Source organism: Tachyglossus aculeatus, chromosome 10, assembly GCF_015852505.1.
Source record: "Tachyglossus aculeatus isolate mTacAcu1 chromosome 10, mTacAcu1.pri, whole genome shotgun sequence".
Classification (NCBI taxonomy): Eukaryota; Metazoa; Chordata; class Mammalia; order Monotremata; family Tachyglossidae; genus Tachyglossus; species Tachyglossus aculeatus.
Genome location: NC_052075.1, coordinates 38,172 through 65,038, shown reverse-complemented (window position 1 = coordinate 65,038; position 26,867 = coordinate 38,172). Strand labels below are relative to the sequence as shown.

The window sequence follows — 26,867 nt, the reverse complement described above, 5'->3', positions numbered from 1 at the left end:
ATGCAGCAGGCCGGCGCGGGGGAGGCGGGCAGGGGGCTGCGCGCCCCGAAATGCTCCCGCTGCCGGAACCACGGCTTCCTGGTGCCCGTCAAGGGCCACGCCGGGCAGTGCCGCTGGAAGCAGTGCGCCTGCCGCAAGTGTCACCTGGTCACCGAGCGGCAGAAGGCGTCGGCCGCCCACAAGGGCCCGCCGGGCCCCCGGCCCCAGGGCCGGCCCCACCCCGAGGACCGGCCCGGGCCCCGGGACCAGCCTAAGGCCACGTCCGGCTCCGGGACCGGCTCCGGGCCCGGGCCCGGGCCCGGGCCCAGCCCGCCGCCGCCGCCGCCGCCGCCTCCGGGCAGCCCCCCGCCGGCGGCCCCGGGCCTGTCGGGCCTGTCGGGCCCGTCGGGGCGGCCTACCGCCTTGGGCCCGGCGGGCCCGGTCCGCGGCGACCACGTGGACCTGCTGCTGCCGGGCGGCGGCCCCCCCCGCGCCCCGCCGCCCCGCGCCCAGCCCGGGCCGCTCACCGTACTGCTGCCCGCCGCCGCCGCCGCCGCCGCCGCCGCCGCCGCCCCCGCCGGCGGACCCAACGGGCTGCCCACCTTGGCCGACTACGGTAAGGGCCCCCCAGCCTCCCTTCGCCCACGCCCGGGGGGCCTGGGCTGGCACTGGGGACACCCTCCCTCCCCCTCCTCCGTCCCCGGGACCCCGGACCCCAAGCCCCCCCATCCCCCGGCTGCCCTTGCCCATAGTAAGCGCTTACTAAATGCCATCATCACCATCACCGGGCCCCGCCGCCCAAAGGCGTGTCTGGGGAAAGACGCCCTGCCCTTTTGGGCGGGAAATTTTGCTGCCCCGGGAGACCGTCGGGGCCGCTCCCTCTCTCCCTTTCTCTCCCTCTCTCCCTCTCTCTCTCTCTCTCCCTCTCTCCCTCTCTCTCCCTCTCTCTCCCTCTCTCCCTCTCTCTCCCTCCCTCTCTCTCCCTCCCTCTCCCTCCCTCTCCCTCCCTCTCCGTCTCTCTCCCTCTCCCTCTCTTCCTCTCCCTCTCTCACTCCTTGCCTACCCGCCCTCCCGCCCCCGAGCATCCCGAGCCTGGGACCCGATGTTCGGCCCTTTTGCTCCAGGAAATACCCAGCCCAGAGCCGTGTCAGGGGTCGAGGTTTACACGATCGGGGTCATCGCGGGGCAGGCACAAGTACTTAATGCCTAACTCTGCCCTCAAGAGGAAAACCCCCTCGCCCAAAAACCCTTCCACCGCCCCCCACCCCCGGCCCCTTCCAAGGTTTGACTTGAAGGAAATCCTGCTTGAAAGGAGGCCAATAGCAAAAAGCCCCCCCCCCCCCCCCACTCCCCGACACCCGGGCCCCAGCAGTAGGGAGGAGGGTCTGGGGGCGCCGGGGGGCCGCCCGAGGAGGTTTCTGCCTCCCGCTGGCCTGCGAGCTCGGCCCCTGGGCCCTAGCGTGTGGCGGGACACCCTATTAGACGGTGGACACCGCAGGGGGCACCTTGTGTGTAAAGCGCCAGACTGGGCTCCTCCTGTGTGCAGAATGCTCGGCTGGGTGCTTCACAAGGCGCATCTCCTCCAAGAAGCCTTCGCTAACTTAGCCCTTCTCTCCTCTTCTCCCACTCCCTTCTGTTCCGCTCTTACTTGCTCCTTCATTCATCCTCCCTCCTATCTCCACAGCACATGTGTATGTATCTGTATATATTTGTTATTCACTTATTTATTCATTCATCTATTTACATTAATATCTATCTCCCCCTCTAGACTGCAAGATCATTATGGGCAGGAATTTCTCTGTCTGCTATGTTGTATTTTCCCAAGCGCTCAGGACAGTGCTTTGCACATAGTAGGCCCTCAGTAAATACGACTGAATGAGCACTGGACTGGGCTCCTGCTGTGTGTCGCTGTGCTTCTTCCTTCCCTAACAGCCATTTTCAACTGTTTGCTCACCGATGGCTTCTTCCCCATTGCTTTCAAACGTGCCCCTGTCTCCCCTATCCCAAAATACCCCTCCCTTGACCCCAAGGCTCTTTCCAGTGATTGCTCCATCTCCCGCCTACCATTCCTCTCCAAACTCCCTGAGCAAGTTGTCTACAGCCACTGCCTCAAATTCCTCTCCTCCAGTTCTCTCCTTGACACCCTCCAATTTGGTTTCCATCCCCTTCACGCCATAGAAACCCCTCTCTCAGAGGTCACCGGTAATCTCACCAAATCCAAAGGCCTCCACTCCATCCTGATCTTTCTCGACTTCTCAGCTGCCTTTGACACTGTAGACCACTCCCTCTCCTGGAAACATCATCCAACCATGGCTTCGCTGACTCTGTCCACTCTTGGTTTTCCTCTTATCTCCCTGGCCTTTCATTCTCAGTGCCCTTTGCGGACTCCTCCTCTGCCTCCCACCCCCTAACTGTGGGAGTCCCTCAAGGTTCAGTTCTGGGTTCGCTTCTATTCTCCACCTACACCCACTGTCTTGGAGAACTCATTCGCTCCCGTGGCTTCAGCTACCACCTCTATGCCGATGATACCCAAATCTACATCTCCAGTCCCGATCCCTCTTCCTCGCTGCAGACATCTCTACTTGAATGCCCTCCCATCACCGCAAGCTTAACGTGTCCAAAACAGAACTCCTCATCTTCCCGCCCAAATCCTGTCCTCCCCCTGACTTTCCCATTACCGCAGATGGCACCACCATCCTTCGTGTCTCACGAACCCATAAGCTTGGCGTTATCCTTGACTCTTCTCTCTCATTCAACCCACATATTAAATCCATCACTAAATCCTGTCGGTCCAACCTTCATGACATTGCTAAAAACCACCCTTTCCTTCCCAACCAAATGCTACCACATTAATTCAGTCACTCATCCTGTTCTGCCTGGGTTACTGCATCAGCCTCCTTGCTGTCCTCCTAGCCTCCTGTCTCTCCCCACTCCAGTCTATACTTCACTCTGCTGCCCAGATTATCTTTCAACAAAAACGTTCAAGACGTCACCCCATCTTCAAAAAACTCCATTGGCTGCCCACCCACCTCTGCATAGAACAAAAACTCCTCACCATTGGCCATTTAAAGCACTCCCTCACCTTGCCCCCTCCAACCTCACCTCACTACTCTCTTATTACAACCTATCCCGTACACTGCTTTTCTAACACTAACCTTCTCACTGTGCCCCGGTGGTGTCTAAGTCGCCACCGACTCCTCGCTCACGTCCTGCCTCTGGCCTGGAACGCCCTCCCTCCTCAAATCCAACATACGCTTCCCGTCTTCAAAGCCATATTGAAGGCACATCCCTGCCAGGAGGCCTTCCCTGACTAACCGCCCCCTCCTTTTCCCACTCCCTCTGCATCACCTTGACTTGCTCCCTCAGTTCTTCCCCCCTCCCAACCCCACAGCACTTAGGTGCATATCTGTTTTTTTTATATTAATGTCTGTCACCACCCCTTTCATAGACGATAAGCTCACTGTGGGCAGGGAATGTCTCTGTTTATTGTTCTATTGTATCTCCAAAGCGCTTAGTACAGTGCTCTGCACAGAGTAAATGCTCAATAAATACGGTTGAATGAATGAACGAATGAAGTGTGCAGAATGCTGGCCTGATGCCTCGTGTGCAGAGTACTGCACTGAACTCCTGCTATGTGCAGAACGCTGGACTGGCGCCTCGTGTATGCCGAGTCCTAGACGGGGGCCTCGTGTGCAGAGCACAGGACTGGGTACCTCGTGCGAGCCGAGTACTGGATTGGGGGCTTCCTGTGTGCAAAGTGCTGGACTGGGCTCTTGGGAGAATGTGGTAAAAGTTAGACAAATGTTCTCTGCTCTCAAAGGTTGCAGTTTAATGAGGGACAGTGTGGTTATGCGATTCCTATTTTATTGAGCACTTGTGTGCAGAGGGCTATACTAAGTGCTTGGGAAAGTACAGTACCACAGAGTTGGTAGACATCGCCCTACCCATAAGGAGTTTGCAGTCCACAACTTCCTCCTTGATCTACTGTTCAGGTCAGCCCGCCCCCACCCCCCCAAGAAAAACAAAAAAGGCAAACATGCGACATTTTTCTACTGGTAGTAATATTGATAATATAGGTGACTGTGTCGAAATTGTCAATTGTGGTGATATCTACCTCCTAATCCACTAATCCCCACTGGAGGTGGCACTTGTGTATATTTGTACATATTTATTTCTCCGTTTTATTAATGATGTGTATATAGCTATAATTCTATTTATTCTGATGGTATTGACATCTGTCTACTTGTTTTGTTTTGTTGTCTGTCTCCCCCTTCTAGACTGTGAGCCCATTGTTGGGGAGGGATCGTCTCTGTATGTTGCCGATTTGTACTTCCCAAGCGCTTAGTACAGTGCTCTGTCAATAAATACGATTGATTGAATGAATGAGTGAATGAATGAATGCCAGAACTCAATTCCCCCCACCACACTCACACACACTCTCTCTCTCTCTCTCTCTCTCTCTCTCTCTCTCTCTGTGTCTCTCTTACAATTTCCAGTCCTTCCAAACCCTATTGTACTATTAATGAAGACAGCACCTACTGACAAAGTAGACGTCCCTATCAGAATGTTCGGAATAGCCTCTGGAACCCACTGGCTGTGATTCCAGGATACCCCAAAATCTAGGACAAAGTTAAGGGCTAAAGTAGATGTCTGTAGATGCCCAACTACTGGTACCAAGGAGAGCCTAGAACCTACCATAAATGGCCCATCCAGCCTCAGGAACCCACCCTAGATGGCACCTCCCAGAAAGCCCCAGAATTTGACAGTTTCCCAAGTCTCAAGAAATGCTGACCGAAACCTAACCTCACTGCTGTGTGACCTGCCCGGGGAAGGTCAATTGGTCAATCTATCAGCCATATTTATTGAGTGCTTATTGTGTGTAGAGCAGTGTACTAAGTGCTTGAGAGAGTATAGCACAACAATGTAACAGTCACATTCCTTTCCCACAATGAGTTTTCAGACTAGAGGGGGAGACACACATTAATATAAATAAATAAATTACAGATATGGATGTATGTGCTGTGGGGCTGGGGAAGGTGATGGTGGAGAAGGAAACCTAGTGTCAGCAAGCGGTGTCTGAAATGCCCCGTGGCGGTGCGGTGTGGCCCTCCTTTTCTCGGCGGGGTGGACTAACAGTTGGTTTATGGCCTGTGTCCTGTGTGTGCTCTAGGTCCCCATGTTGTGCTCCCGGAGTGTGCGGTGGGATCTGACATCTTCGAGCGAGACGCTCCCCGGCTCTACACCGGGTACCCCAACATGTACCACTACCAACCGTTTGCTCTGGGCCCTAGTCCTGGTCAGCCCAGCTATCATGGAGGTCCCATAATTTCAGGCATCCCCCTGCCAAGGGGCTACTACCATGGCCACTGTTCGGTAAGGCCTTCCCTGTGTCTGGGTTGGGTGGCTCTCACCGCCGGGGCTCTGAAACTTGGGGCCGTGTCCCGGGAGATGGCAGACGACCACCTCTGTCAGGTTTCCCGGCTGGGCGGTGGTGGTCCCGGCGTTCCCTCAGCTCCCACTGTGGATGAGGCTCTGAGTGGAGCGCTTGGGAAGGGGGTGACAGCAGGATAAGGTCCATGCCCTGCCCACAGGGAGCTTCCGTGCCAGTGGCTGGGGAGTGTGTGGTTACCCCGGGATCCTCGGCCTGCTCAATGGCCAGCGGGGCAGGGCAGGGCAGGGCCAGGCTCCCTAGGGGAGGGCGGTCGCTCTGTCCACCAGTCCGCCAGGCCTCTCAGGTTCCCGCGGGTTGGGAGGAATGGTAGGCCTTGGCTGGTTTAGAAGGAGATTTCTTTAACTCATTGTCTTGCCCGGGGAACTGGCAGTCAGCTCTTTTAGCAAGCCTGGGTGTCATCCGCTCTCTGGGTGAAACGGTTTCCCAGCTGTGGGGGCGATTGGGGGACCGGTGTCCCATGGGATTCCAGCTGTGAGGTGATGCCCCCCCTTCCCCTTGCGCCCCCCCCCCCACAACAGGGTCAAGCTGTGAAGCGGTTATTGTCCTCTTGGGCTCCAGCTGAGGGGGTGATGGGGCTGGTGTCCCCCTGAGCTCCAGTTGTAGGGGCAATGGGGTTGTTTCCTCGGGCTCCAGCTTTGGGGTCAATGGGTTGGTGTCCTACCTCCCAGGATCCAGCCCCTGGGATGAAACTGTTGTCCCGCCACCCCCATCCCCCAGCTGTCTGGTCTGGACTCCGTCCCCTGCTGCCCCAGTTCCCAGCCAGGCTCGGGGGATTCCCAGGGGGTGCAGAAAGAGTGAGTCTCCAAGTGCTGTTGAACAAAATTGGTGCTTTCTGCCTCCTTCTCTCACCACCCCCAAGCTGAGCCCCAGCCTGCTTGCTCCCTCTCTACAAGGCCTCCACCTGGGCCTTCCCACTCAGAAGATAAGGGTCCTCTCCAAACTGCGGGGTGGGGTGGGGTGGAGCCGTGGCCCAGGGAGCCGCTTCTGTCCCGGCAGGCGTGCACGCTCACTACCGGCACGGCCCGAGCATTTCCTTGGATCTCCCACCGTCTCCCCGTGCAGATGCAGGTGCCGGTGCAGGACACGGATGGAGACTACCATCCCGGCTTCTACCAGATGCTGCCCCAATTCATCTCACCAGGCTTCCTTCCCACGGTGCAGTACATGCCTCCGCCGCCCCCTCCACCTCCATCCTCGCCTCTGAACGGCCTGGCCGAGTCGTCCAGCGGAGCTGATGGTAAGTTAGTGGAGAACCACCCCGGGTGCCCGGAGAATGTGGTCGGCGGCTCCCTCCTCCAGGCAGCCCATCCGGTGATCGGCAGTCGCCACGTTGAATCTGTTCCCAGACAGATCGGGTCCCTCTTCCATTCTGGTCTTGTACTTCCGGCATTGATTCTTCTGATAGAGTCAGGATTGTGTCTCATCTGATCTGATTTTCTGGTATCAGCCCAGTGCGTAGCACAGTCCTTGGCACACAGTGAACACTGAGGAAATGCCACAATCGTTATTATTACTGTTATTATTAGGGTGGCTCAGCGTTCAGAGCTGTGTGCTCTGTACGTCGTCAGCATGAATCTGCCACTTACGATGTGCAGAGCGCCTTGCTGGGTGCCTACTGATGCTACCAAAAATAAGCGTATTTGCTAACTGCCTTCTAAGTGACGAGCACTGTCCTAAGCGCTGGGGTAGATACATTTATAAGCAGATTGGACAGTTTCTGCCTCACGTGGCTGAGAAAGAGAACGGGTATTGAATCCTCATATTACAGATGAGGAAAATTAAGATACATAAGTGAGTGATTTGTCCAAAGTCGCATGGCAGATGAGTGGCAGAGCTGAGATTAAAACCCAGGCCTCCTGGTCCCCAGTCCCGGGGACCTACCGTATGCACATTGCCGGGTGGGGTTCTTGGGAACACCCAATACAAACCCAAGGTGAGTGTGTCCCCCAGCTTTGAAGCCCAGTGGATGTGTTACTTTGCTTCCTGAACAGAGGACCCACTGGAGAATAAACAGCCAGTTGTGTTTCTTTGCCAGCATCGAGAAATTGAGGGTTTAGAGCCCAGTATATTTTCCCTTCCCCCACGGGCCCAACAGCTTTCTGCAAGATGTGGAGGTCTTACCCCTGCTGTCTTGTCCTTGCTAACGGAAGTGGCGGGGATGGATGGCTGGCTCCGGCCAAGGAGTCTGTATGTGACGGGCGGGATGGGACCCTTGGGAACACCGTGGCTGGGGTTCTCCCCCGGGTTCCTTCGGCCCTGATTGGGCATTCCTGCCGACCCCCACAGAAGGCAAAGGACCACACCTGGGCAGCGTAGCCTTCCTCATTCTCTCGTACAAGGGAATCATGCAAGGTTATCCTCCAGTTGGTCGGAGACTCTGTAACGGTGAGCGTCTGCCAGAGAGATTCCTCTGCCCAGCTCCTCTCTGTGCCCATGGATGTACAACTGGGCCCTTCCTGGCCCCAGTCACTGGGTGGGCATTATACGGGCCCCAGTGGTCCGGACAGGTGAGGTGTGTCCCCTCCAGCTTGGGTCTCCTATCCCTCTCCGAGGTGACCCAACAGAGCGTCAGTGCCACGCAAAGCGGCAGGCGGGATGTGGGCCTGGGGACCACACACCCTGACCTTGTCGTGATCGACACCCACCCTGTGACCTCTCTGCCTTTTCCAGTTGACCCCACCCACAGCCAGGACTCGGGAGCTGAGTGTGAGCCCAGTGAGCCTCCTCAAGACCAGGCCAATTGAGGACTGGGCTCAGGCCCGCCCACCCGGCCGTGGCCCAAGAGGTGGGGGTGGCCCTCCGGCGAGGCTGCCGGGCAGAGCGAGTTGGAGTTCTGCTCATTGTCTGCATCAAAGCTGCACTGGAGAAGTGTTGAGGGAGAGTGGAGAATCGCAGGGAGGGTTTGGGGGCTGGGAGCTGGGGGCTGGGGTGTGAGGATAGAGAGCAGGGGAGAGGTGAGCTGTGTTGGGAGCCTAACCCCTCCTCCAGCAGAGATTCGGTTCTGCCGGTTAAAGGGGTGTCAGTGCTGGGGTGGTGTGGGGGAGCGTCAGCCCTAGTCCCTCAGGCGGGGGACTGGCCGCCCAGGGGGATGGAAGCGGGGCCTTTCCGTCCTGCCGGGGCCCAGGGTTTGGGTTGGGGAAGGAGTTGAAGTTATCTGAAGCTCTGAAATGTTGTTAAGAGTTTAGACCGTTTGTAATCTTGTGGTGAGTCGGACGGGTCAGCTGTTCCAGCTCTGTTCTGTCCTCGGGAAAACTGTGTGGGCAACTTCTCCTCAATAAAGTTATGTGTTGGCACTCTCCTAATTTGTCTGAGCCCGGGTCTCAGGAGGGCACCCAGCCGGGTGTACGAGAAGTCCGTCCTTGTCAGGATGCGGCCCCCCCACGAAGAATTACACTTCCTGCGGTGGAACCCGCCCTGGCCTGCGGTGGCCCGGGCAGGTGGGGGCCGATCCTCATCCGTTCCCGGGGAGCCTCCGGGGGAATGTACCCAGTCTGCCGAGCTGGTGGGTGAGGCATCTCTGAGGGCCGGGCCCTGAGCCCCCAGAAGCGGTAGCCCAACCTATGGATGTGAGCACAAACCCGGGAATCGGCAGTCACCATGTGGCCTTGGGCTGGGGCAGAGCTCAACCTCTATGGATCTCAGTCTCTCCTGCAAAATGATGGTGAGAGACCCACCGTCCCGCCCTCTTCAACTGGGAGCCCCCTGTGTCCCGTCCCATCAGATGGGCTCATGCCCACCCAATATTCCCCCGGGGCTTGGAACATTGTCTTGTCTTATGCCGTCGAGCCATTTCTGACCCATAGCAACCCCATGGACACATCTCTCCCAGAATGCCCCGCTTTCCACCTGCAATCGTTCCGGTAGTGTATTCATAGAGTTTTCTTGATAAGCATGTGGAAGTGGTTTACCATTGCCTCCTTCCATACAGTAAACTTGAGTCTCCGCACTCGACTCTCTCCCATGCCACTGTTGCCTAGCACAGGTGAATTTTGACTCGTAGCAGATTGTCTTCCACTCGCTAGCCACTGCCCAAACTAGGAGTGGAATGGATACGCTTCTGCTCGACTATCCTCCCTGTAGCCGAAACTGCTAGAGTACCGGAAACTCTTCAGGTGTGAACCTGAGAGGGCTTGGAACATAGTGCTTAGTAAATCGTACGCACAAGTACCACAGAACACCAGATTAACCCCAGCGTGCTCAAAGCAGTCATCTGGTCGTTTCCTGAATGATAAGCATTTCCCTGAGCACCCGAGAGTGAGACCCGTTTCCTGCTCTGAAGGAGTTTCTGATCCAGAGTGGAAAGATGGACAGGTGAACATCAGTTACCCAGGTAACCCCTTCCACGCCTCCCACCCCCTCCACCTGGCACACGTGCCCCTCCATGGCTCGTAAAACTGACCAGTCATCTCCCCGCATCTAGGCCCCCTCCCCCGGATCTGGGTCTGGATGGGAGGCCAAGCTGATGTGTCGACGAGGCTAACGTCGAAGGAAGGCGTGTTCCGCCGAACCGGTGCTGGTCCGTGGGTGATGGCTGGCTCTGTTCTGATTCCACTAACAGGTGCGAGGACACTGAGTCTCCTGGATTCCACCCTGGCCAGAGGAGCCTTGAGCCAGCGGGTCAGAGAGGAGGAAATGGAAGGGGCCTGAGGCTATTTTGTCTCCAAGCGACTGTTATAATACTTATTGTGGTATTTGTTAAGTACTTACTGTGTGTGCCAGGCACTGTACTAAGCACTGGGGTGGATACAAGCAAATCAGGCTGACACAGTCCCTGTACCACATGGGGCTCATCCCCATTTTACAGATGAGGGAGCTGAGGCCCAGAGAAGTGAAGTGACTTGCCCAGGGTCACCCAGCAGACACGTGGCACTCTCTCCCCGCTTCAGTCTATACTTCACTCTGCTGCCCGGATTATCTTTGTACAGAAACTCTCTGGGCATGTCGCTCCCCTCCTCAGAAATCTCCAGTGGTTGCCTCTCAACCTTCGAATCAAGCAAAAACTCCTCACTCTTGGCTTCAAAGCTCTCCATCACCTCCCCCCCTCCTACCTCACCTCCCTTCTCTCCTACAGCCTAGCCCGCACACTCGGCTCCTCTGCGGCTAACCTCCTCACTGTGCTTCGTTCTCGCCTGTCCCGTCGTCGACCCCTGGCCCACGTCCTACCTCTGGCCTGGAATGCCCTCCCTCCGCACATCTGCCAAACTAGCCCTCTTCCTCCCTTCAAAGCTCCACTGAGCTCACCTCCTCCAGGAGGCCTTCCCAGACTGAGCCCCCCTTTTCCTCTCCTCCTCCCCTCCCCATCACCCCCCCCCGCCCTACCGCCTTCCCCTCCCCACAGCACGTGTATTTATTAATGATGTTAATATAGCTATAATTCCATTTATTCTGATGGTATTGACACCTGTCTACTTGTTTGGATGGGTTGTCTGTCTCCCCTTTCTATACTGTGAGCCCATTGTTGGGCAGGGACCCTCTCTATATGTTGCCATTTTGTACTTCCCAAGTGCTTAGTACAGTGCTCTGCACACAGTAAGCGCTCAGTAAATACGATTGAATGAATGAAGTGGCGGAGCTGGGATTAGAACCCATGACCTGCTATCCATCAGTCCACCCTGCCCTGCCCTACCCTGGGTCAGACTCTCCCCACACCCGTTTAGAGGCAGACAGTGCCACTGGACCATCTCAGTTCAGGGTGAATCACGAAGTCCAATGTGCCCAGGGCCCCCCACGCCATGCTCCCTTCCTTCCTCCCACAAGGCAAACCAAAGGTGATAAGGCAGGGTCTTTGCTGGCACCCTGCCAAGCTCAGGAGCCGGTGACCTGACAGCTCCAGCCATTGGAATGGACAGCTGGATACCCTGGCCACAGGAAGGGTGGGGAGCTGATATTCCCCGCCTGGGAGCAGATGGCAGGACAGCCCTGCTCACTCAGTGGGTGAGGAAACACCCCAGACCATAGGAGCAGGGAGGTGGTCCCTGGTTAGTGGTAGGAGGGGGCAGGGAGGAAGTCTCCCAGAAGTGGGTGGGCTCTTCCGAGCAGATCCTAGGGGCAGGGAAAGTTTGGACTGAGCCAGGGTCAGTGCATCCATCATCTGCCCTGCCCCTCCACTTCCATGTCTGGGAGGGGACACAGCCCCATACCGCTAAGCACTTAGTACAGTGCTCTTCATCCGGTAAGCACTCAATACCACTGATTAGTTTTGCCGAGAGGAAGCGGGAGCTGCTCCGGGAGGGAGAGGGAGAGAGGGTGACTGCTGCTGTGGGTTCAGGCCTTCTGTTAGCTACTGAGGTTCTCTCCGACCCCCCCCCCCCCCCACCCAGGGGGAGGATTGCAAATTCGTCAGAGGTTGTAGGGGGCAGGGGAGGGGCAGGTAAAGGGGGATGGCTGGGGGACTCCACCTGTCTTTTACCTTCTCCCTCCTATCACCTCCTCTTCACCCTTTTTCCCCTTTTGTCTGTCCATTTCATTTCAGTTATCCCCCCAATCAATAAACCCCCTTAATTCCAGCAGCTCTCCTGCATTTCTCAACCACAGTCAGATTAGGGCTACGCCTAGGGAGCAGGGGGCAGGGGGTAGGGGAGGGCTGCTGTGCCTGCCAAGGGCCACCAGCTGGCAGGACAGAATCTCTTGCAAAACCCTCCAGGTCAGTGAATAGCAGGAGAGGGAATAGAGGGCCCTGCCCCTGGGTTCTGGCAAGCCTATAGGCCTGAAGCCAACCTCCCTCCTCTAGTGGTCCTCCAACCGGGAGCCTCCGGGCGGTAGTGAGGTAGGGAGGGTCATGGGTCCTGTGAGAAAGGGAAAAAATCGGGAGGGTGAAGCCAGCTCACCTTGGCTCCGAAGTAACAGATTGGGGCCGCTACCGCCGTCCCCAGCACACTCATCGCTCTTAAGAGTTTGCCGATCTATTTGTCTCGAACTGGAAATCTCAGGGCTGTTCCTTAGTCATCGTTTGGAGAAGCAGCGTAGCCTGGTGGAAAGAGACCAGGCCTGGGAGTCAAAAGATCAGACTTCTAATCCCGGCTTTTCCACTTGCCTACTGTGTGACCTTGGACAAGTCAAGCAATCAATCAATCAAGCGCAGTTTTTGAGCGCTTGCTGTGTGCACAGCACTGTACTGAGCGCTTGGAAGATTACAATGTAAGAGTTGGTAGACTTGTCTCCTGCCCTCGAGTCTATACTTCTCTCTTCCTCAGTTACCTTACCTGTAAAATGGGGATGAAGACTGGGAGCCCCATGAGGGACGTGGACTGTGTCCAACGTGTTTACCTTAGCTTGTGTCTACTCCAGCGGTTAATACAGCGCCTGGCAGGGGACCGTTAAAAAGAGTATCAGCGAGGCTGCGCCTCGATCGCCCCCTGCTGGCAATAGTCATTGGTCTGCAGAGTTGCATCTCTCTATCGCCTCCTGGTGGCTTTAGGCGTTGTTCCTAGCGACTGCACGTCTATCATTTCAAGTGGCGATCATAATTGATCATCATCATCATCAATCGTATTTATTGAGCGCTTACTGTGTGCAGAGCACTGTACTAAGCGCTTGGGAAGTACAAATTGGCAACATATAGAGACAGTCCCTGCCCAACAGTGGGCTCACAGTCTAAAAGGGGGAGACAATTGATGTTGTGTTCAGTTTTTTTCCCGAAACTTTCACAGTCAGTAGGGGCTGCAGAAGCTTTTAGGATCCATTTTTGGCGTGCGCCGGTCAACTTTAGCCAATCAAGTGCATTTGTGCGACGAATAGTCAATGTGGGTTATTATTATTATTATTAATCGTATTTATTGAGTGCTTATTGTGTGCAAAGCACTGTTCTAAGCGCTTGGGAGAGTACACTATAAAATCAAACAAATTCTCTGCCCACAGTGAACTCAAAGTCAAGAGGGGGAGACAGACCTTAATACAAATAAATAACTAGATAAATAAATAAATTACAGATATATGTAGATCTATAGAGAAGCATAGTGGCTCAGTGGAAAGAACACGGGCTTGGAAGTCAGAGGTCAAACCCCGGCTCCGCCAGTTGTCAGCTGTGTGACTTTGGGCAAGTCACAAATTCTCTATGCCTCAGTTACCTCATATGTAAAATGGGGATTAATAAAAATAATAGCAGTTATTAAGCACTTACTATGTGCAAAGCACTGGTCTAAGTGCTGGGGAGGTTACAAGGTAATCAAGTTGTCCCATGTGGGCCTTACGGTCTTAATGTCCATTTTACAGATGTGGGAACTGAGGCACAGAGAAGTGAAGTGATGCCCAAAGTCACACAGCTGACAAGTGGTGGAGCCGGGATTTGAACCCATGACCTCTGACCCCAAAACCCGGACTCTTTCCACTAAGCCACGCTGCTTGGTGGCTGTGAGCACGTGGCAGTGGGCTGTGAGCCCCACCTGGGACAACCTGATCACCTTGTATCCTCTCCAGCGCTTAGAACAGTGCTTTGCATCATCATCATCAATCGTATTTATTGAGCACTTACTATGTGCAGAGCACTGTACTAAGCGCTTGGGAAGTACAAATTGGCAACACATAGAGACAGTCCCTACCCAACAGTGGGCTCACAGTCTAAAAGGGGGAGTAAGCATGTAGTAAGTGCTTAACATATGCCAGGATGATGATGATTATTATTATATAAATATGTGCCGTGGGGAAGGGAGAGAGGATGAATGAAGGAGCAGAAGGGAGTGGGAGACAAGGAGAGAAGGGCTCAGTCAGGGAAGGCTTCCTGGAGGAGATGTGCCTTCAATAAGGCTTTGAAGCAGGGGAGACCAATTATCTGCCTGATATGAGGAAAGAGGGCGTTCCTGGCCAGAGGTAGGATTTGGGCAAGAGGTCAGCGGCGAGATAGACGGGATCGAGGTACAGTGAGAAGATTAGCACCAGAGGAGCTAAGTGTGTGGGCTGGGTTGTAGTAGGAGAACAGCGAGGTGAGGTAGGAGGGGGCAAGGTGGTTAAGTGCTTTAAAGCCATTGGTGAGGAGTTTCTGCTTGATGCGGAAGTGGTTGGGCAACCACCAGAGTTTCTTGAGGACTGGGAAAAAATAATAATGATAATGATAATGGTATTTGTTAAAGGCTTACTATGTGCCAAGGACTGTTCTGAGCTCCGGGGCTAATACAAGAAGTAGCGTGGCTCAGTGGAAAGAGCACGGGCCTTGGAGTCAGAGATCATGGGTTCAAATCCTGGCTCTGCCAACTGTCAGCTGTATGCCTTTGGGCAAGTCACTTAACTTCTCTGGGCCTCAGTTACCTCATCTGTAAAATGGGGATTAAAATTGTGTGAGCACCCGGCAAACAACCTGATCACTTTGTAACCTCCCCAGCGCTTAGAACAGTGCTTGGCACATAGTAAGCGCTTAACAAATACCAACATTATTATTATTATTATTATAATTACAAGATTGTCAGGTTGGACACAGTCTCCTGTCCCACGTAGGGGGACACAGTCTCCTGTCCCACGTAGGGGGTCACAGTCTTAATCCTCATTTTACCGATAAGGTAATTGAGACACAGAGAACTGAAATGATTTGCCCAAGGTCACATCACAGACAAGTGGCAGAGCCAGAATTAGAACCCAGCTCTTTCTGAATCCCAGGCCCATTCGCTATCCACTAGGCCACACTACTTGTACATTCTGCACCGTTATGGAATGGGACAACTGAAACACTTGGCTGTTTGGCAAATGAGCCACAGATTATTATTTTTTTTTCTGGGCACTTCCCCTTCTCTTCGGTGTGTAAAAATTTCTGTAGGTGAAGGACTTCATTTAGTTTGCTAGTGGTTCCACTTTCTTTTCTACTTCACAAACAGCTGGGAAAGACCCTGCCCTGTGCTGGACATAGGAGTGCAGGGGAGGCAGAACCTGAGAGATCTGTGCCCACTGTCTCAGAGACCCCTCACCTTGGTCCTTGTGGCCAAGCCTCTGGACAGAAAAACTGACTTCACAGGAAATGGCCATGATCAACCGCTGCAACCTTCTTTAGGCACCCCCTGTCCGGGAGTATGGCCCAGCTGGAGAGGTGAGGGTTCTTCAGATTCGACCAGTGAAACTTTCAGAAAAAGAGCAGGAGAGAAAGGGACCCCAGCCCTAGGGAGCAGGGTGGAAAAAAGCAGTCAGCTCCACTAGCTCTGGTACTGGATGCGGAGTTCCAAGTGTTATCTGGGTTTCCATTTCTCAATCAATCCATCTGAGCCCCTACTGTTTCCAGAGTACCATCCTAAGGACTTTAGAGAGAACAGTAGAATTAGGAGACATCTGGGAGGATGGTTTAGTGAATAGAGTCCAGGCCCGGGAATCTGAGGGTCCCAGGTTCTAATTCCAACTGTCACCTCCCTGCTGTGTGACCTTGGGTAAGTCACTTCACTTCTCTGGGCCTCAGTTACCTCATCTGTAAAATGGGACTCCTACAGTGAGCCCCATGGGGGACGTGGACTATGTCCAACCTGATTAGCTTGTATCTATCCCAGCACTTTTTACCGAGCCTGACACATAGTAAGCACTTAAGAAAGACTATTTAAAAAAAATCTGGGGATGAGCCTGGGTCACCACAGACCAGGCCAGGCTCACAGTGAAAGTGGTTGGAGAAACTTGGAGATACATTATCATTATCATCAGCGCCATCACCACTGTCATTATCACCTCCACCTCCACCACCATCAATCACACTAATCAATCAGTCAATCATATTAATTGAGTGCTTACTATGTGCAGGCACTGTACTAAGTGCTTGGGAGAGCCCAATACAACAGCCCATAATGAGCTTTCATCATCACTCCCCCACCCACCGACCCCTGACCCCCAAGCGCTCCCATGGTGCAGAGCCCTGTGCTGGGCTTGAGTTAAAGAACAGACTTGGCTCTTGCGCTCAGATGTTTCCAACGTTGTAGGGCAGCTCTGCTCTGCCCTGCCCTAAACAACCAATCTCTTCCCCAGGTGCCTCTAAGTGCAGGATAGAGCTTCTCTATGCCCTACATTGAGAAGCAGTGTGGCTCTGTGGAAAGAGCCCGGGCTTAGACGTCAGAGATCATGGGTTCTAATCCAGGCTCCACCACTTGTCAGCTGTGTGACTTTGGGCAAGTCACTTCACTTCTCTGGGCCTCTGTTCCCCCATCTGTAAAATGGGGATTAAGACTGTGAGGCCCACGTGGGACAACCTGATTGCCTTGTATCCCCCCAGAACAGTGCTTTGCACATAGTAAGAGCTTAACAAATACCATCATTATTATTATTGTTATTATAAGACTCCAGAGATGTAGCTTGCCCAGTTGGCATGTGGGTACCTCCAGCCCCACATTGTGGGGTCAGCATTCTGAGGGGGAAATGATAGGGAGGCCAAGCTTTGAGGATGTGGAATTGTGGGTCTAGACCCACTGCCACTAGGCACCCCTTGATCCTCTAATAATAATAATAATAATAATAATAATAATAATGGCATAGTCATAGGGGAGGGTTGGGGTTGGGGTAATCAGGGTTGGAGGTCAGGATTAGAGCTAATCGGTATTGAGGTGAGGGTCAGGGAAAAACTAGTTAAAGTTAGGGGGTTAGGGTAATCAGGGTTGGGGTTTGGGTTAAGGTTCTAACGGTTTGGGTTAGGGTTCTTGACACCTGTCCAGAGTCCTGCGATTCTCTCCATCACCCCTTTGGCTCAACCTCACCCCATCTCTCCAGCCTCAGTTACAGCACGCTGTGTGCCACTGTGCAGATCCCAGAAGCGTCCCGGCCATGTCGAGGGGCCCACCAAATCTGTTCTCTGAACTGTGCCACTTACTTCAAGACACTCAGAGGGAACTGAAATATTCCAGTGGTTAGTCTTTCCCGATTGCATTATTGCAGCTTGGCCTGGAAACTGTCGCAGGAGAGTTAGGCTTGCCACTGTAGGTTTTTTTTTTTTTTGCATTAGAGCTGGTCGTGGCCCATTAAAGTAGCAAATGCTTCTCTAGGTCTCTGAAGGTGAGGGTTAGGAGTGGGTTAGGAGTTTAGGGTTAGGCTAATTGGATTTAGAGTAATTAGGATTAGGGTAAGGGTAATTGGGTTTGGAGTCTGGGGTTGGGATTGGGGTTAGGATTAAGGTTAAGAGTCAAGGGGACTGGGGTAGTTAGGGTTGGCGTAATTAGGGTCAGTGTTGGGGTTAGGGTTAGGGAAATTGGGGTTGGGTTAGGGTGAGGGTTATTAAGGTGAGGGTTAGGGTTAACAGGGCTAGGGTTATTGGGATTAGGGTAATTGGATTTGGGGAAATTAGGGTTAGGGTAATTAGGGTCGGGGTTGGGATTAGGGCAATTAGGGTTGGGGCTAAGGTAATTGGTGTTAGGGTGAGGGCTATTAGGGTGATGGTTAGGGTTATCAGGGTTAGGGATTAGGGGTTGGGTTGTTAGGGTTATTAGAGTTTGGATTAGGGTTATTTGGGTTATTAGGATTAGAGTTGGGGTTAGGGTTATTAAGGTTAGGGTTATTAGGGTAGGGATTAGGGGTTGGGGTTAGGGTTAGGATAATTAAGGTGTTTGGGTTAAAGGTTAGCGTTGTTAGGATTAGGGTAATTAGGGTTAGAGTGGTTTGGGTTAGGTTAACTACGGTTAAGGTTAAGGTAATTGCTACTTGGATGTCCTCTCGTCACCTCAAACTCAAGATTTCTAAAACAGAACTTTTCATCTTCCTACCCAAACCCTTTTCCCCCACCCCGACTTTCCCATCACTCTCTCCAAAGCTCACAGCGTTATCCTTGACTCCTCTCTCTCATGCAACCCGTATATTCAATCCACCACTAAATCCTGTAAATTCCACTTTCACAACATCACGAAAAACTGCCCTTTCCTATGCATCCAACTGCTATCCCATTAAGGATGATGATGATGATGATGACATTTATTAAAAGTGCTTACTATGTTCCAAGCACTGTTCTAAACTCTGGGGTAGATACAAGGTAATTAGGTTGTCCCACATGGGGCTCACAGTCTTAATCCCCATTTTCTAGATGAGGTAACTGAGTCACAGAGACGTTATGTGACTTGCCCAAAGTCACACAGCTGAAAGGGGTGGAGCCAGGATTTGAACCCACGACCTCTGACTCCAAAGCCTGGCTCTTTCCACTGAGCCATGCTGCCCGGCTCATTCTACTGAAAGGACACCTACCTATCAGTGTGGCTCCACCTCAGGAGAGGCCAAAGCCGGGGAAGGGGACAATGGGAGAGAGAGGGGAGAAAGGGGACAGTTTTGGGGTGGGGGGAAGGCGGGGAGAGTGGACGGCGGCGGGAGGGGGAGAAGGGGACAGAGAAGAGGCCGCAGGACAGAGCTCCGCACACAGTAAGCACTCAATAAATATGATTGAATGAATGAATGAATGAACCCGATTATCTTCTATCCTCCACAGCACCTAGAACAGTGCCTAGCACATAGTAAGCGCTTAACAAATACCACAATTATTATTATTATTTATTATTCGTGTTCTTAAGTGTTCAATAAATGGCATTGATTGGTGGATTGGGACTGAGTGGCCCTAGGAGCTAACACTGATTAAAGGGCTGAAGGGAGTGGGAAGGGGGGGTGTGGCCCTTTAAGGCCTGGAAGTTCCAAACGGCCACAGGACCTGTACCAGTCAGGCAGCTGGGACTGGACCAGCCTGGCAGTTGGAGATCGAGGGAGACCTAGGAAGGTCTCCTCGCTGGAGAGGAAAAGAGAAATCTGGAGGAAATTTGGAGGAGGACAATGAGTGGGGAGGGCAAAGGGAGAGAGAGAGGCATTGCACCGCCCAGTTGAAGAGCTCAGCGGTTGGGAAATGCCAGGCTTTGCAGAAAGGGGAAACTGCCAAGGGTAGAAGTCCTGTTTCCGGGTCTCCTTAACTGTGTCTGACAGACAGACACACAGTCAGAGGGCCACGAGCCTGTTTATTGGGAACCGGGGAACCGCTTGATCTCTTCATCACAGGGCCGCACACCTGTGGGTTCGCTGGACCCCTGTCCGCGCCCTCCCCGCCACTCACAGGTGGACAGGGGAGAGCCGAGCCGTCTGAAACCGTCGGGACCAGCGTCCGGCCGTGTGGACGGCGTCCGGCTCATCTGCGGGAGGCAGAAGTAGTAGAGAGGCTGAGACTTCGCTCCCAGAACCGTGGCGCACGGCCGAGGCTGAGGCCGGAGTCTGGCGGGCATCATGAAGAACTTCTTTGCTTTGGACCGCCATGCTCTGCTGCGCTACTCCCAGAACGAGTCACTGTCCGCCCCCCAGGTGCCCCGCCTCAACTACCTGAGCGTCCTGGAGGACAAGCCCAGGGTCCAGATGAAAAAGTTCCTGCTGAACCGCATGTTCCTCGTCGCCACGGTGCTGGGCGAGGTGCAGGAGGTCCCCGTTTTCTTGGAGAGGATGTTCCATAATGCTCTGAAACATCACCAGGGGGAGCCGGTGACTGGCATCGCCCTGCTGTACCCGGACTCTGTCCTGATCGTGCTGGAGTCCTCCAGCGGGAGCCTGTACAGTGTCCTCCGGGAGCTCGATAGGCCCCCGGAGCCCGGCCGAGACGCCACCCCGCTGCAGGGCATGAAGATCCTAGTGGTGTCCCACGACATCCCGGCGCGACTCTTCCTGCAGTGGCACGTCTCCATCGTCACCGTCCCCATCATGTACTTGGAGGACGTCACTCAGTCTCAGTCACCCGAAGAGGTGGTCACCGAGTGCCTCACCCTGGTGCTCAAACTGGGCATGTTCCTCCTGAAGACCATCAAGGCGGGCACCAGGTTCCCCGGGGCCAACCTCCACCAAATGGCTCCCGAACTCCTCATCCCGGAAGAGACCATCAAGTACCTGTCCAAGTGTGAACTGTTCATGACTCCGGGCCAGTTTCTGGAAATGTACAACAGCCCCATATGCGTCCCCATGGACTCGGAGAGCGTCTGGCCCGTTCCTGCCAGTCTGTAGGCCGGACGGGACCGAGGCCCTGGCCCGCGTGGCTGTGAGGCCTCACGGACCAATGCCCCCGGGGGGACGAGGGCTTCGCCTACGCATCTGCATTCCCCACCGAAGGAAGGCTGAGAGGGCGTGCCCTCTCGCGGCCACAGCTAAAAACCGAGCAAGCTCCGCTGGGAATCGGGATAAATAAAACTTGGAAATGCTTCGCATGCCAACTGATTTCCCCACCCTCAGGTGCTAAGGAGGGCAGTGGAACAGAGAGATGGCTCGTCCCGGAAACGGTGGCAATCCCGCAAACTATCTGGAGGTTGAGAAGGGAAGATGGATGGAAAATTGGGAAAATGAAAGCAAGGAGAGCAGAGGAGACATTTTAAGGATGAGGTCATAGAGACACTCAGACAGTACTGCATCGCAGCTGAAAACTAAGAAAGGAAGGCAGAGGAGACATCTTAAGGGCAAGGTCAAACGAACACTCTGACAATGCTGCAGCCCAGCTGAAAACTGGGAGTCAGTTGCAGAGAATAGACCAGTTTGGCATATTGCTATTAAGAAATGGGTGGCTCTTTTTGAGCAAAAATGTCTAAAGGAACAAGAGGCAGCATGGCCCAATGGAAAGAGCGCAGGCCTTAGAATCAGGGGTCCTGCCTTCTTATCCCTGCCCAGCCACTTGGATGCTGCATGACCTTGGGCCAATCACTTTTCTGTGCCTCAGTTTCCTCCTCTGAAAAATGAAAAGCAGCATGGCCTAGTGGATAGAGCACGGTCCTGGAAGTCCAAAGGACCTGGTTTCTAATCCTGGCCCTGTCACTTGTCTGCTGTGTGGCCTTAGACAAGTCGTTTTAATTCTCTGTGCCTCAGTTATCTTATCTGTAAAAATGGGATTATGACTGTGATCTCCTCATGGGATGTGTACTGTGTCCAAACTGATTAGCTTGTATCTATCCCATTGACTAGTACAGTGCCTGGCACACCATAAGCACTTAACAAATATCATTAATAAAAATGTAGCTTCAATACCCGTTCTCTCTTCCCCTTAGAACGTGAGCCAAATGTGATATAGGGACTGTGTCTGACCCTAATAACGTGTATCTACCCAAGTGCTTAGTTCAGTGCTTGACACACAGTAAGCATTTAATGAAGGCCATGATTTTTCTTCTTATTATTAGACAATTAGTGAATAAAATTGATTGATTTGTGGGTTCATGAAGGAGTGAATCAATCAATTCATTCATTGATGAAGATGGGTAATAAATGACCCCTCTCTTCCAGGAGTTTGCAAGAATATGGGGAAGACAAGCCTATACAAGGACATGAATAGGAGAGTGTGAAACTAGATAAAAAATAAGAAACCCGGTTGGATCCGTGAATGAATCACCCAGACAAGAATAAAAAGGTGATACGTGAGTGTTGAGCTCGTGGTAGTAGCGAGGGGAGGGCCTGGCCCAACGGACAGGTGGGAGGAGTGCACCAGAGAGTGCCTTTCAGAGGGGCTGATGTTAGGAGGCTTCGAACGGGAAGCTGAGGGCAGAAGGGGTTCCAGGTGGGAGAGGCTTGAGTGAGGCGGGAGGGTGGAGGGTGAGCACCAGTCAGACGGGCTTGGGAGGAGGGCAGAGCTGGGGCACCAGGGGAGAGGAGAAGTAGAGAAGTGAGGTGTGAGGGAGGTGGCTGATGGACAGCTGGGGAGCCTTGGTTCGATATGAGAGGCACAGGGTGCAGGGGGCGGGGAGAGACCCTGGAGGATACGAGGAGGGGCAGGCCCGGCCATGGCAGCATGAGAACCACTGTGGCCTAGTGGATAGAGGCCAGGCCAGAAAGACCTGGGTTCTAATCCCAGCTCCGCCACTTGTCTGCTGTGTGCCTCAGTTAACCTTGTCTGTAAAATGATGATGAATACCGGGGGCCCCATGTGGGACACGAACTGTGTCCAACCTGTTGCCCGGCACATTGTCGTTGTTGATGTCATATATTGTCGAGTCATGTCCAACCCATAGCGACGCCATAGACTCATTTCTCCCAGCACGCTTCACTTCCATCTGCAATCATTCTGGTAGCTTATCCATAGCATTTTCTTAGTAAAAATGTGGAAATGGTTTACCATTGCCTCCTTCCACGCAGTAATCGAGTCTCTGCCTTTGAGTCTCTCCCATGCCGCTGCTGCCCAGAACGGGTAAAGCAAGTGCTTAACAAATACCCTAAAAAATTGTCAGGAAGGAATGGTGGCAGGGTTTGGAGTCTGATTGAAAGTGGGAAGTATGTGGTGGGGGAGCACAGATGACACAGAGTTTGCAGAAGTGTAGGACAGCAGATCAATCAATTAATCACTCAGTCATATTTACTGAGTGCTTACTGTGGGCAGAGTACTGTACTAAGTGCTTGGGACAGTCTGTAGAAACGTTCCCTGGCCATAAGGAACTTACAGACGTTAATATCAATAAATAAATTAAAGATACGTACATAAGTGCTGTGAGACTGAGGGAGGGGTGAATAAAGGGTGCAAATCCGAGTGCAAAAGTGATGCAGAAGGGAGTGGGAGAAGAGGAGCTGACCTCTTGCTTACACAATCTATCTGTGGGTTGGGGGTTCAATTCTCAACTTCCAGGCTGTCTTTGGAACAACTGCTGAATCTTCTCCCACTCCCCGCCGTGGAGGAGGCGGTGGCAGTGGGTCCCTCCTGGAGGCCTTCCATTTCACGGTACGCGTTTTCCCTGCCAGGCTTGATTCCCACCGGCCGCTGGGGAATCCAAGTCAGGAGCCAAAACGGGCTCTGGGGTGTGGAAGCTGCCCCCTCCAACCTACGAGGTCAGAGACTGGTGGCGGGATGTGGCCCCAGATGTTCACCGGTATGTCTCCTAGAAGATGCCCGATGGACGGGGCGTGTGACCTCAGACAAAGGGAGGGACCACTCCTACACTGAGGCCGGTCCCTCGAAACCAATCTTGTCTCCGAGAGCTGAACCGATACCAGCTCAGAAACCAGGCCCGGGCAGGGCCGACTGCTGACGGCGAGCCAAGTAGATGTCCGCCTCTGCGCGGTCCATGGCAGGGGTGGCCCGATGTCTCCTACCCTTCCATGAAGGCTGTTTCCGGGGACCCTCCCGAATGACTTCTGAAAGAGACCTACTCGTTGAGATTTCCCCTACTCATTTCTCCCTACTGGGAGAAATGAGTCTATGGCGTCGCTATGGGTTGGACATGACTCGACAATATACGACATCAACAACGAAAATGTGCCGGGCAACAGGTTGGACACAGTTCGTGTCCCACATGGGGCCCCCGGTATTCATCATCATTTTACAGACCTACTCATTTCCCCTCCTCCCCCATGCACGAGCACAGTAGCCATCTCTCCTTCTTTGGCCTTTTCATAGACCTTTGGGAATAAAAGAGTGTTTTGGGAAAGTTTGATGGTCTTTGTAATAATAATAATAACAATTATGGTATTTATTAAGAACTTACTATGTGCCAAGCACTGTTCTAAGTGCAGGGTAGATACAAAGTAATCAGGTTGGACACAGTCGCATTCCCACATTGGAGTCACACTCTTAAGAATCTGAATCCTAGTTTTTTACAGATGAGGTAACTGAGGCACAGAGAAGTAAAGCAACTTGCTCATTCTTACACAGCAGACAAGTGGTGGAGCTGAGTTTAGAATCCATGACCTTCTGACTCTCAGGCCTGTGCTCTATCCACTACACCATGCTGCTTATGCCTTTAAGTGCTGGGAGCTTATCCTCCCCTCCCTCTCTCACTCCCTCTGTCCATCCATCATTCCGTCCTCCCCCCCACCCCCTGCTTTCTTCCTCGGGCTCTAGGGATGATAGCAGCTGCTTGGTTTGGGCCGTCTGGAGCTTCTCTGGGTCATTGGGCAGCCTGGGTAGGGTCAGGTGTGTGTGGGTGAGGGGGTGTGACCCAGGCCTGGCTGTCCTGTCCTGGGATCCCCTGGGCAGTAATCTGGACCAACCCGGGGCCACAACAGGCCAGGACAGGGCAGGCTTGGAGGGGCAGCAGCTGGCGGCCGGAGGCCTGACCTAGTCGGGCCCAGGACCCTGAGGCTCAGGAGACGGCGGGGACTTCTGGGAGTCTGGGGGCTGGCGGAGAGAGCTGGCAGCCTGCTGGCTCTCTGCAGACCCTTGTGATTCTGGGCTTAGACTCCTATGTGCTATTTGGGGTTCCAGTCCCCAGTACATCGATGCTATTTATTGAGCAAGATACTGTGTGTTGGGAGAGAACAATAGAACAAAGAGACAATAGGGAAGGAGGTTGAGTCCCCACAGATCTGAGCAGAGTCACCACGAGAGGCCCTGGGGAAACCTGGAGCCATCTTATCGCCCCGACGTGGGGCCTGACCATGATCATCATCATTATTATCATCATCCTCGTGACAATCATCCACAAAGAGCTTCCTGAGGGCAGAGCGTTTTCCTGGGGGAGAGTTAAAGAAGAGACCCCCTTAGCAGCGCTCAGGTATTTCCAGAGTTGGTGGGCCACCTGTTCCCTCTCCACTCTGCCCTGCCCTCCCCTAATTATCCAATCCCTTCCCCAGGTGTGTTTAAGTGGGGCCAGGAAGCACTGTGTCTTTAAGGCCCGAGAGGCTCCTGGGCTCTTCCCTGCCCTATATAAGGCTCCTGAATAGACCTGCCTCTGTTTTCAAGTGGAAAGACAGAGGGTGACCCTCCCTGGGCTCTGTTGAGTAGGGGGCTCTGGCTGTTCAAGCTCTGCCCCCATTTTTTTTTAGGGTGGGTCTGGGAGTGAGGTTGCTGGGATTGCTGATGCCTGTTGTATGGATGAGGATTCAAGGGTGGGGGAATCAGGGTTTTCAGGTTGGGGTGGTTGAGTGGAAAGGGGGTTGGAGGAGGTGTTGGCTCCAGGGTCTCAGAAATGACGTACATGTACATGTTGAAATGTGGATGTTGGGGCAGATTGGGGGGCGGGTGTGAAGATTTGGGTGGCAAGGGAGAGGTGCTGGGATATATGAACCCCAGATTTGAGCCTTCCTGTTTGGGTCTTCATGGCCTGGGTTTTGGGAAGAAAAATAAAGACACGGGAGCTGGCTAAAGAGGGGACTGGCTTCATGCTATGAAGCCCAGATTTGAGCTTTCCATTTGGGTCTTCATGGCCCAGGTGCATGGAAGGAAAATAAAAATGTGGATGCTGGCAAGAGATAGGGGGACTGGTGTTATGCCATGAACCCCAGATTTGAGCCTTCCCATTTGGGTCTTCATGGCCTGGGCACCGGGAGGAAGAGTATAACTACAGGAGTTGGCCAAAAAGGGTCTGGCTCAATGCCATGAACTCCAGATTAGAGGCTTCCCAATTGGGTCTTCATGGCCCAAGCTCAGAGAAGAAAAAGAAAAATATGAATGCTGGCAAGAGATGGCCAGGGGGACTGGCTTTATGCCATGAAGCCTAGATTTGAGGCTTCCCAGTTGGGTCTCCATGGCCCAGGCACTGGGAAGAGCAGTGAAAGTATGGAAGCTGGCAAAAGGTGGGACTGGCTCCATGCCATGAATCCCAGATTTGAGCCCCATTTGTTTATTTTTAATGGCATTTATTAAGTGCTTACTATGTGCAAAGCACTGTTCTAACCACTGGGGAGGTTACATGGTGATCAGGTTGTCCCTCAGGGGGCTCACAGTCTTCATCCCCATTTTACAGATGAGGGAACTGAGGCACAGAGAAGTTAAGTGACTTGCCCAAAGTCACACAGCTGACAAGTGGTGGAGCTGGGATTTGAACCCATGACCTCTGACTCCAAAGCCCATGCTCTTTCCACTGAGCCACTCTGCTTCATGGTCCAGGTGCACAGAAGGGAAATAAAAATATGGATGCTGGCAAGAGATGGGGGGACTGGCTTCATGCCATGAAGCCCAGATTTGAGCAGTCCCCTTTGGGTCTTCATGGCCCGGGCACAGTGAAGAACAATAAAAATATGGGAGCTAGCAAAAGAGGGGACTGACTTCATGCCCTGAACCCCATATTTGAGTCTTCCCATTTGGGCCGTCATGGCCCAGAGGCTGGGGAAAAAAATAAAAATACGGATGCTGGCAAAAGGGGATCTGGATTCATGCCATGAACCTCAGTTTTGAGTCATCACATTTGGGTCCTCATGGTCCAGGCACCAGGAAGGAAAATTCAAATATGTGTGCTAGTGAAAAGGGGTCTGGCTTCATGCCTTGACCCCCAGATTTGAGTGTTCCCATTTGGCTCTTAACGGCCCGGCCACCAGGGAGAAAAAATAAAAGCATGGGTACCGGCAGAAAGGTTGGTACTGGCTCCATTTCAAGAACCCTAGATTTAACTTCCCTACTGGGTCTTCATGGCAAAGGTGCAGGAAAGAACAATAAAAACATGGGTGCTGGATAAGGGGGTCTGGCTTCATGCCATGAACCCCAGATTGTATTCCTCTCCTAGATCTTCATGGCTCAGGTACCTGGGGGAGAGAGAAAAATGTGGGTTCTGGTAAAAACGGACCTGGCTTCATGCCTTGAATTCCAGATCTAAATCTTCACATTTGGGTCTTTGTGGCCCAGGAGCCAGGAAGAACAATCCAAGTG

At 53.4% G+C, this 26,867-nt stretch overlaps 2 protein-coding genes across 2 annotated transcripts; both read left to right on the top strand.

Moving 5' to 3' along the window:
• DMRTB1 (DMRT like family B with proline rich C-terminal 1) lies at positions 1-8,723 on the top strand. The gene is made up of 7 exons (XM_038752613.1): positions 1-260; positions 342-595; positions 1,104-1,174; positions 4,586-4,649; positions 5,150-5,352; positions 6,494-6,668; positions 8,102-8,723. The coding sequence occupies exons 1-7, from the start codon at positions 1-3 to the stop codon at positions 8,173-8,175; spliced, it is 1,101 nt and encodes a 366-aa protein (XP_038608541.1). The 3' UTR covers positions 8,176-8,723.
• Positions 8,724-19,040: 10,317 nt separating this feature from the next.
• Positions 19,041-20,779, top strand: TEX47 (testis expressed 47). Its single transcript, XM_038753161.1, has one exon. The coding sequence runs from the start codon at positions 19,562-19,564 to the stop codon at positions 20,321-20,323; it is 762 nt and encodes a 253-aa protein (XP_038609089.1). The 5' UTR covers positions 19,041-19,561; the 3' UTR covers positions 20,324-20,779.
• The last annotated feature ends 6,088 nt before the right edge of the window (positions 20,780-26,867 follow it).

Coding starts and splice junctions, on each gene's coding strand:
- TEX47 (XM_038753161.1), top strand. CDS start 19,562: ATGAAGAACTTCTTTGCTTTGGACCGCCATGCTCTGCTGCGCTACTCC.
- DMRTB1 (XM_038752613.1), top strand. CDS start 1: ATGCAGCAGGCCGGCGCGGGGGAGGCGGGCAGGGGGCTGCGCGCCCCG. Junction 596..1,103: donor GCCCACCTTGGCCGACTACG/GTAAGGGCCCCC, acceptor CTTTTGCTCCAG/GAAATACCCAGCCCAGAGCC. Junction 1,175..4,585: donor TCATCGCGGGGCAGGCACAA/GTACTTAATGCC, acceptor CTGTGATTCCAG/GATACCCCAAAATCTAGGAC.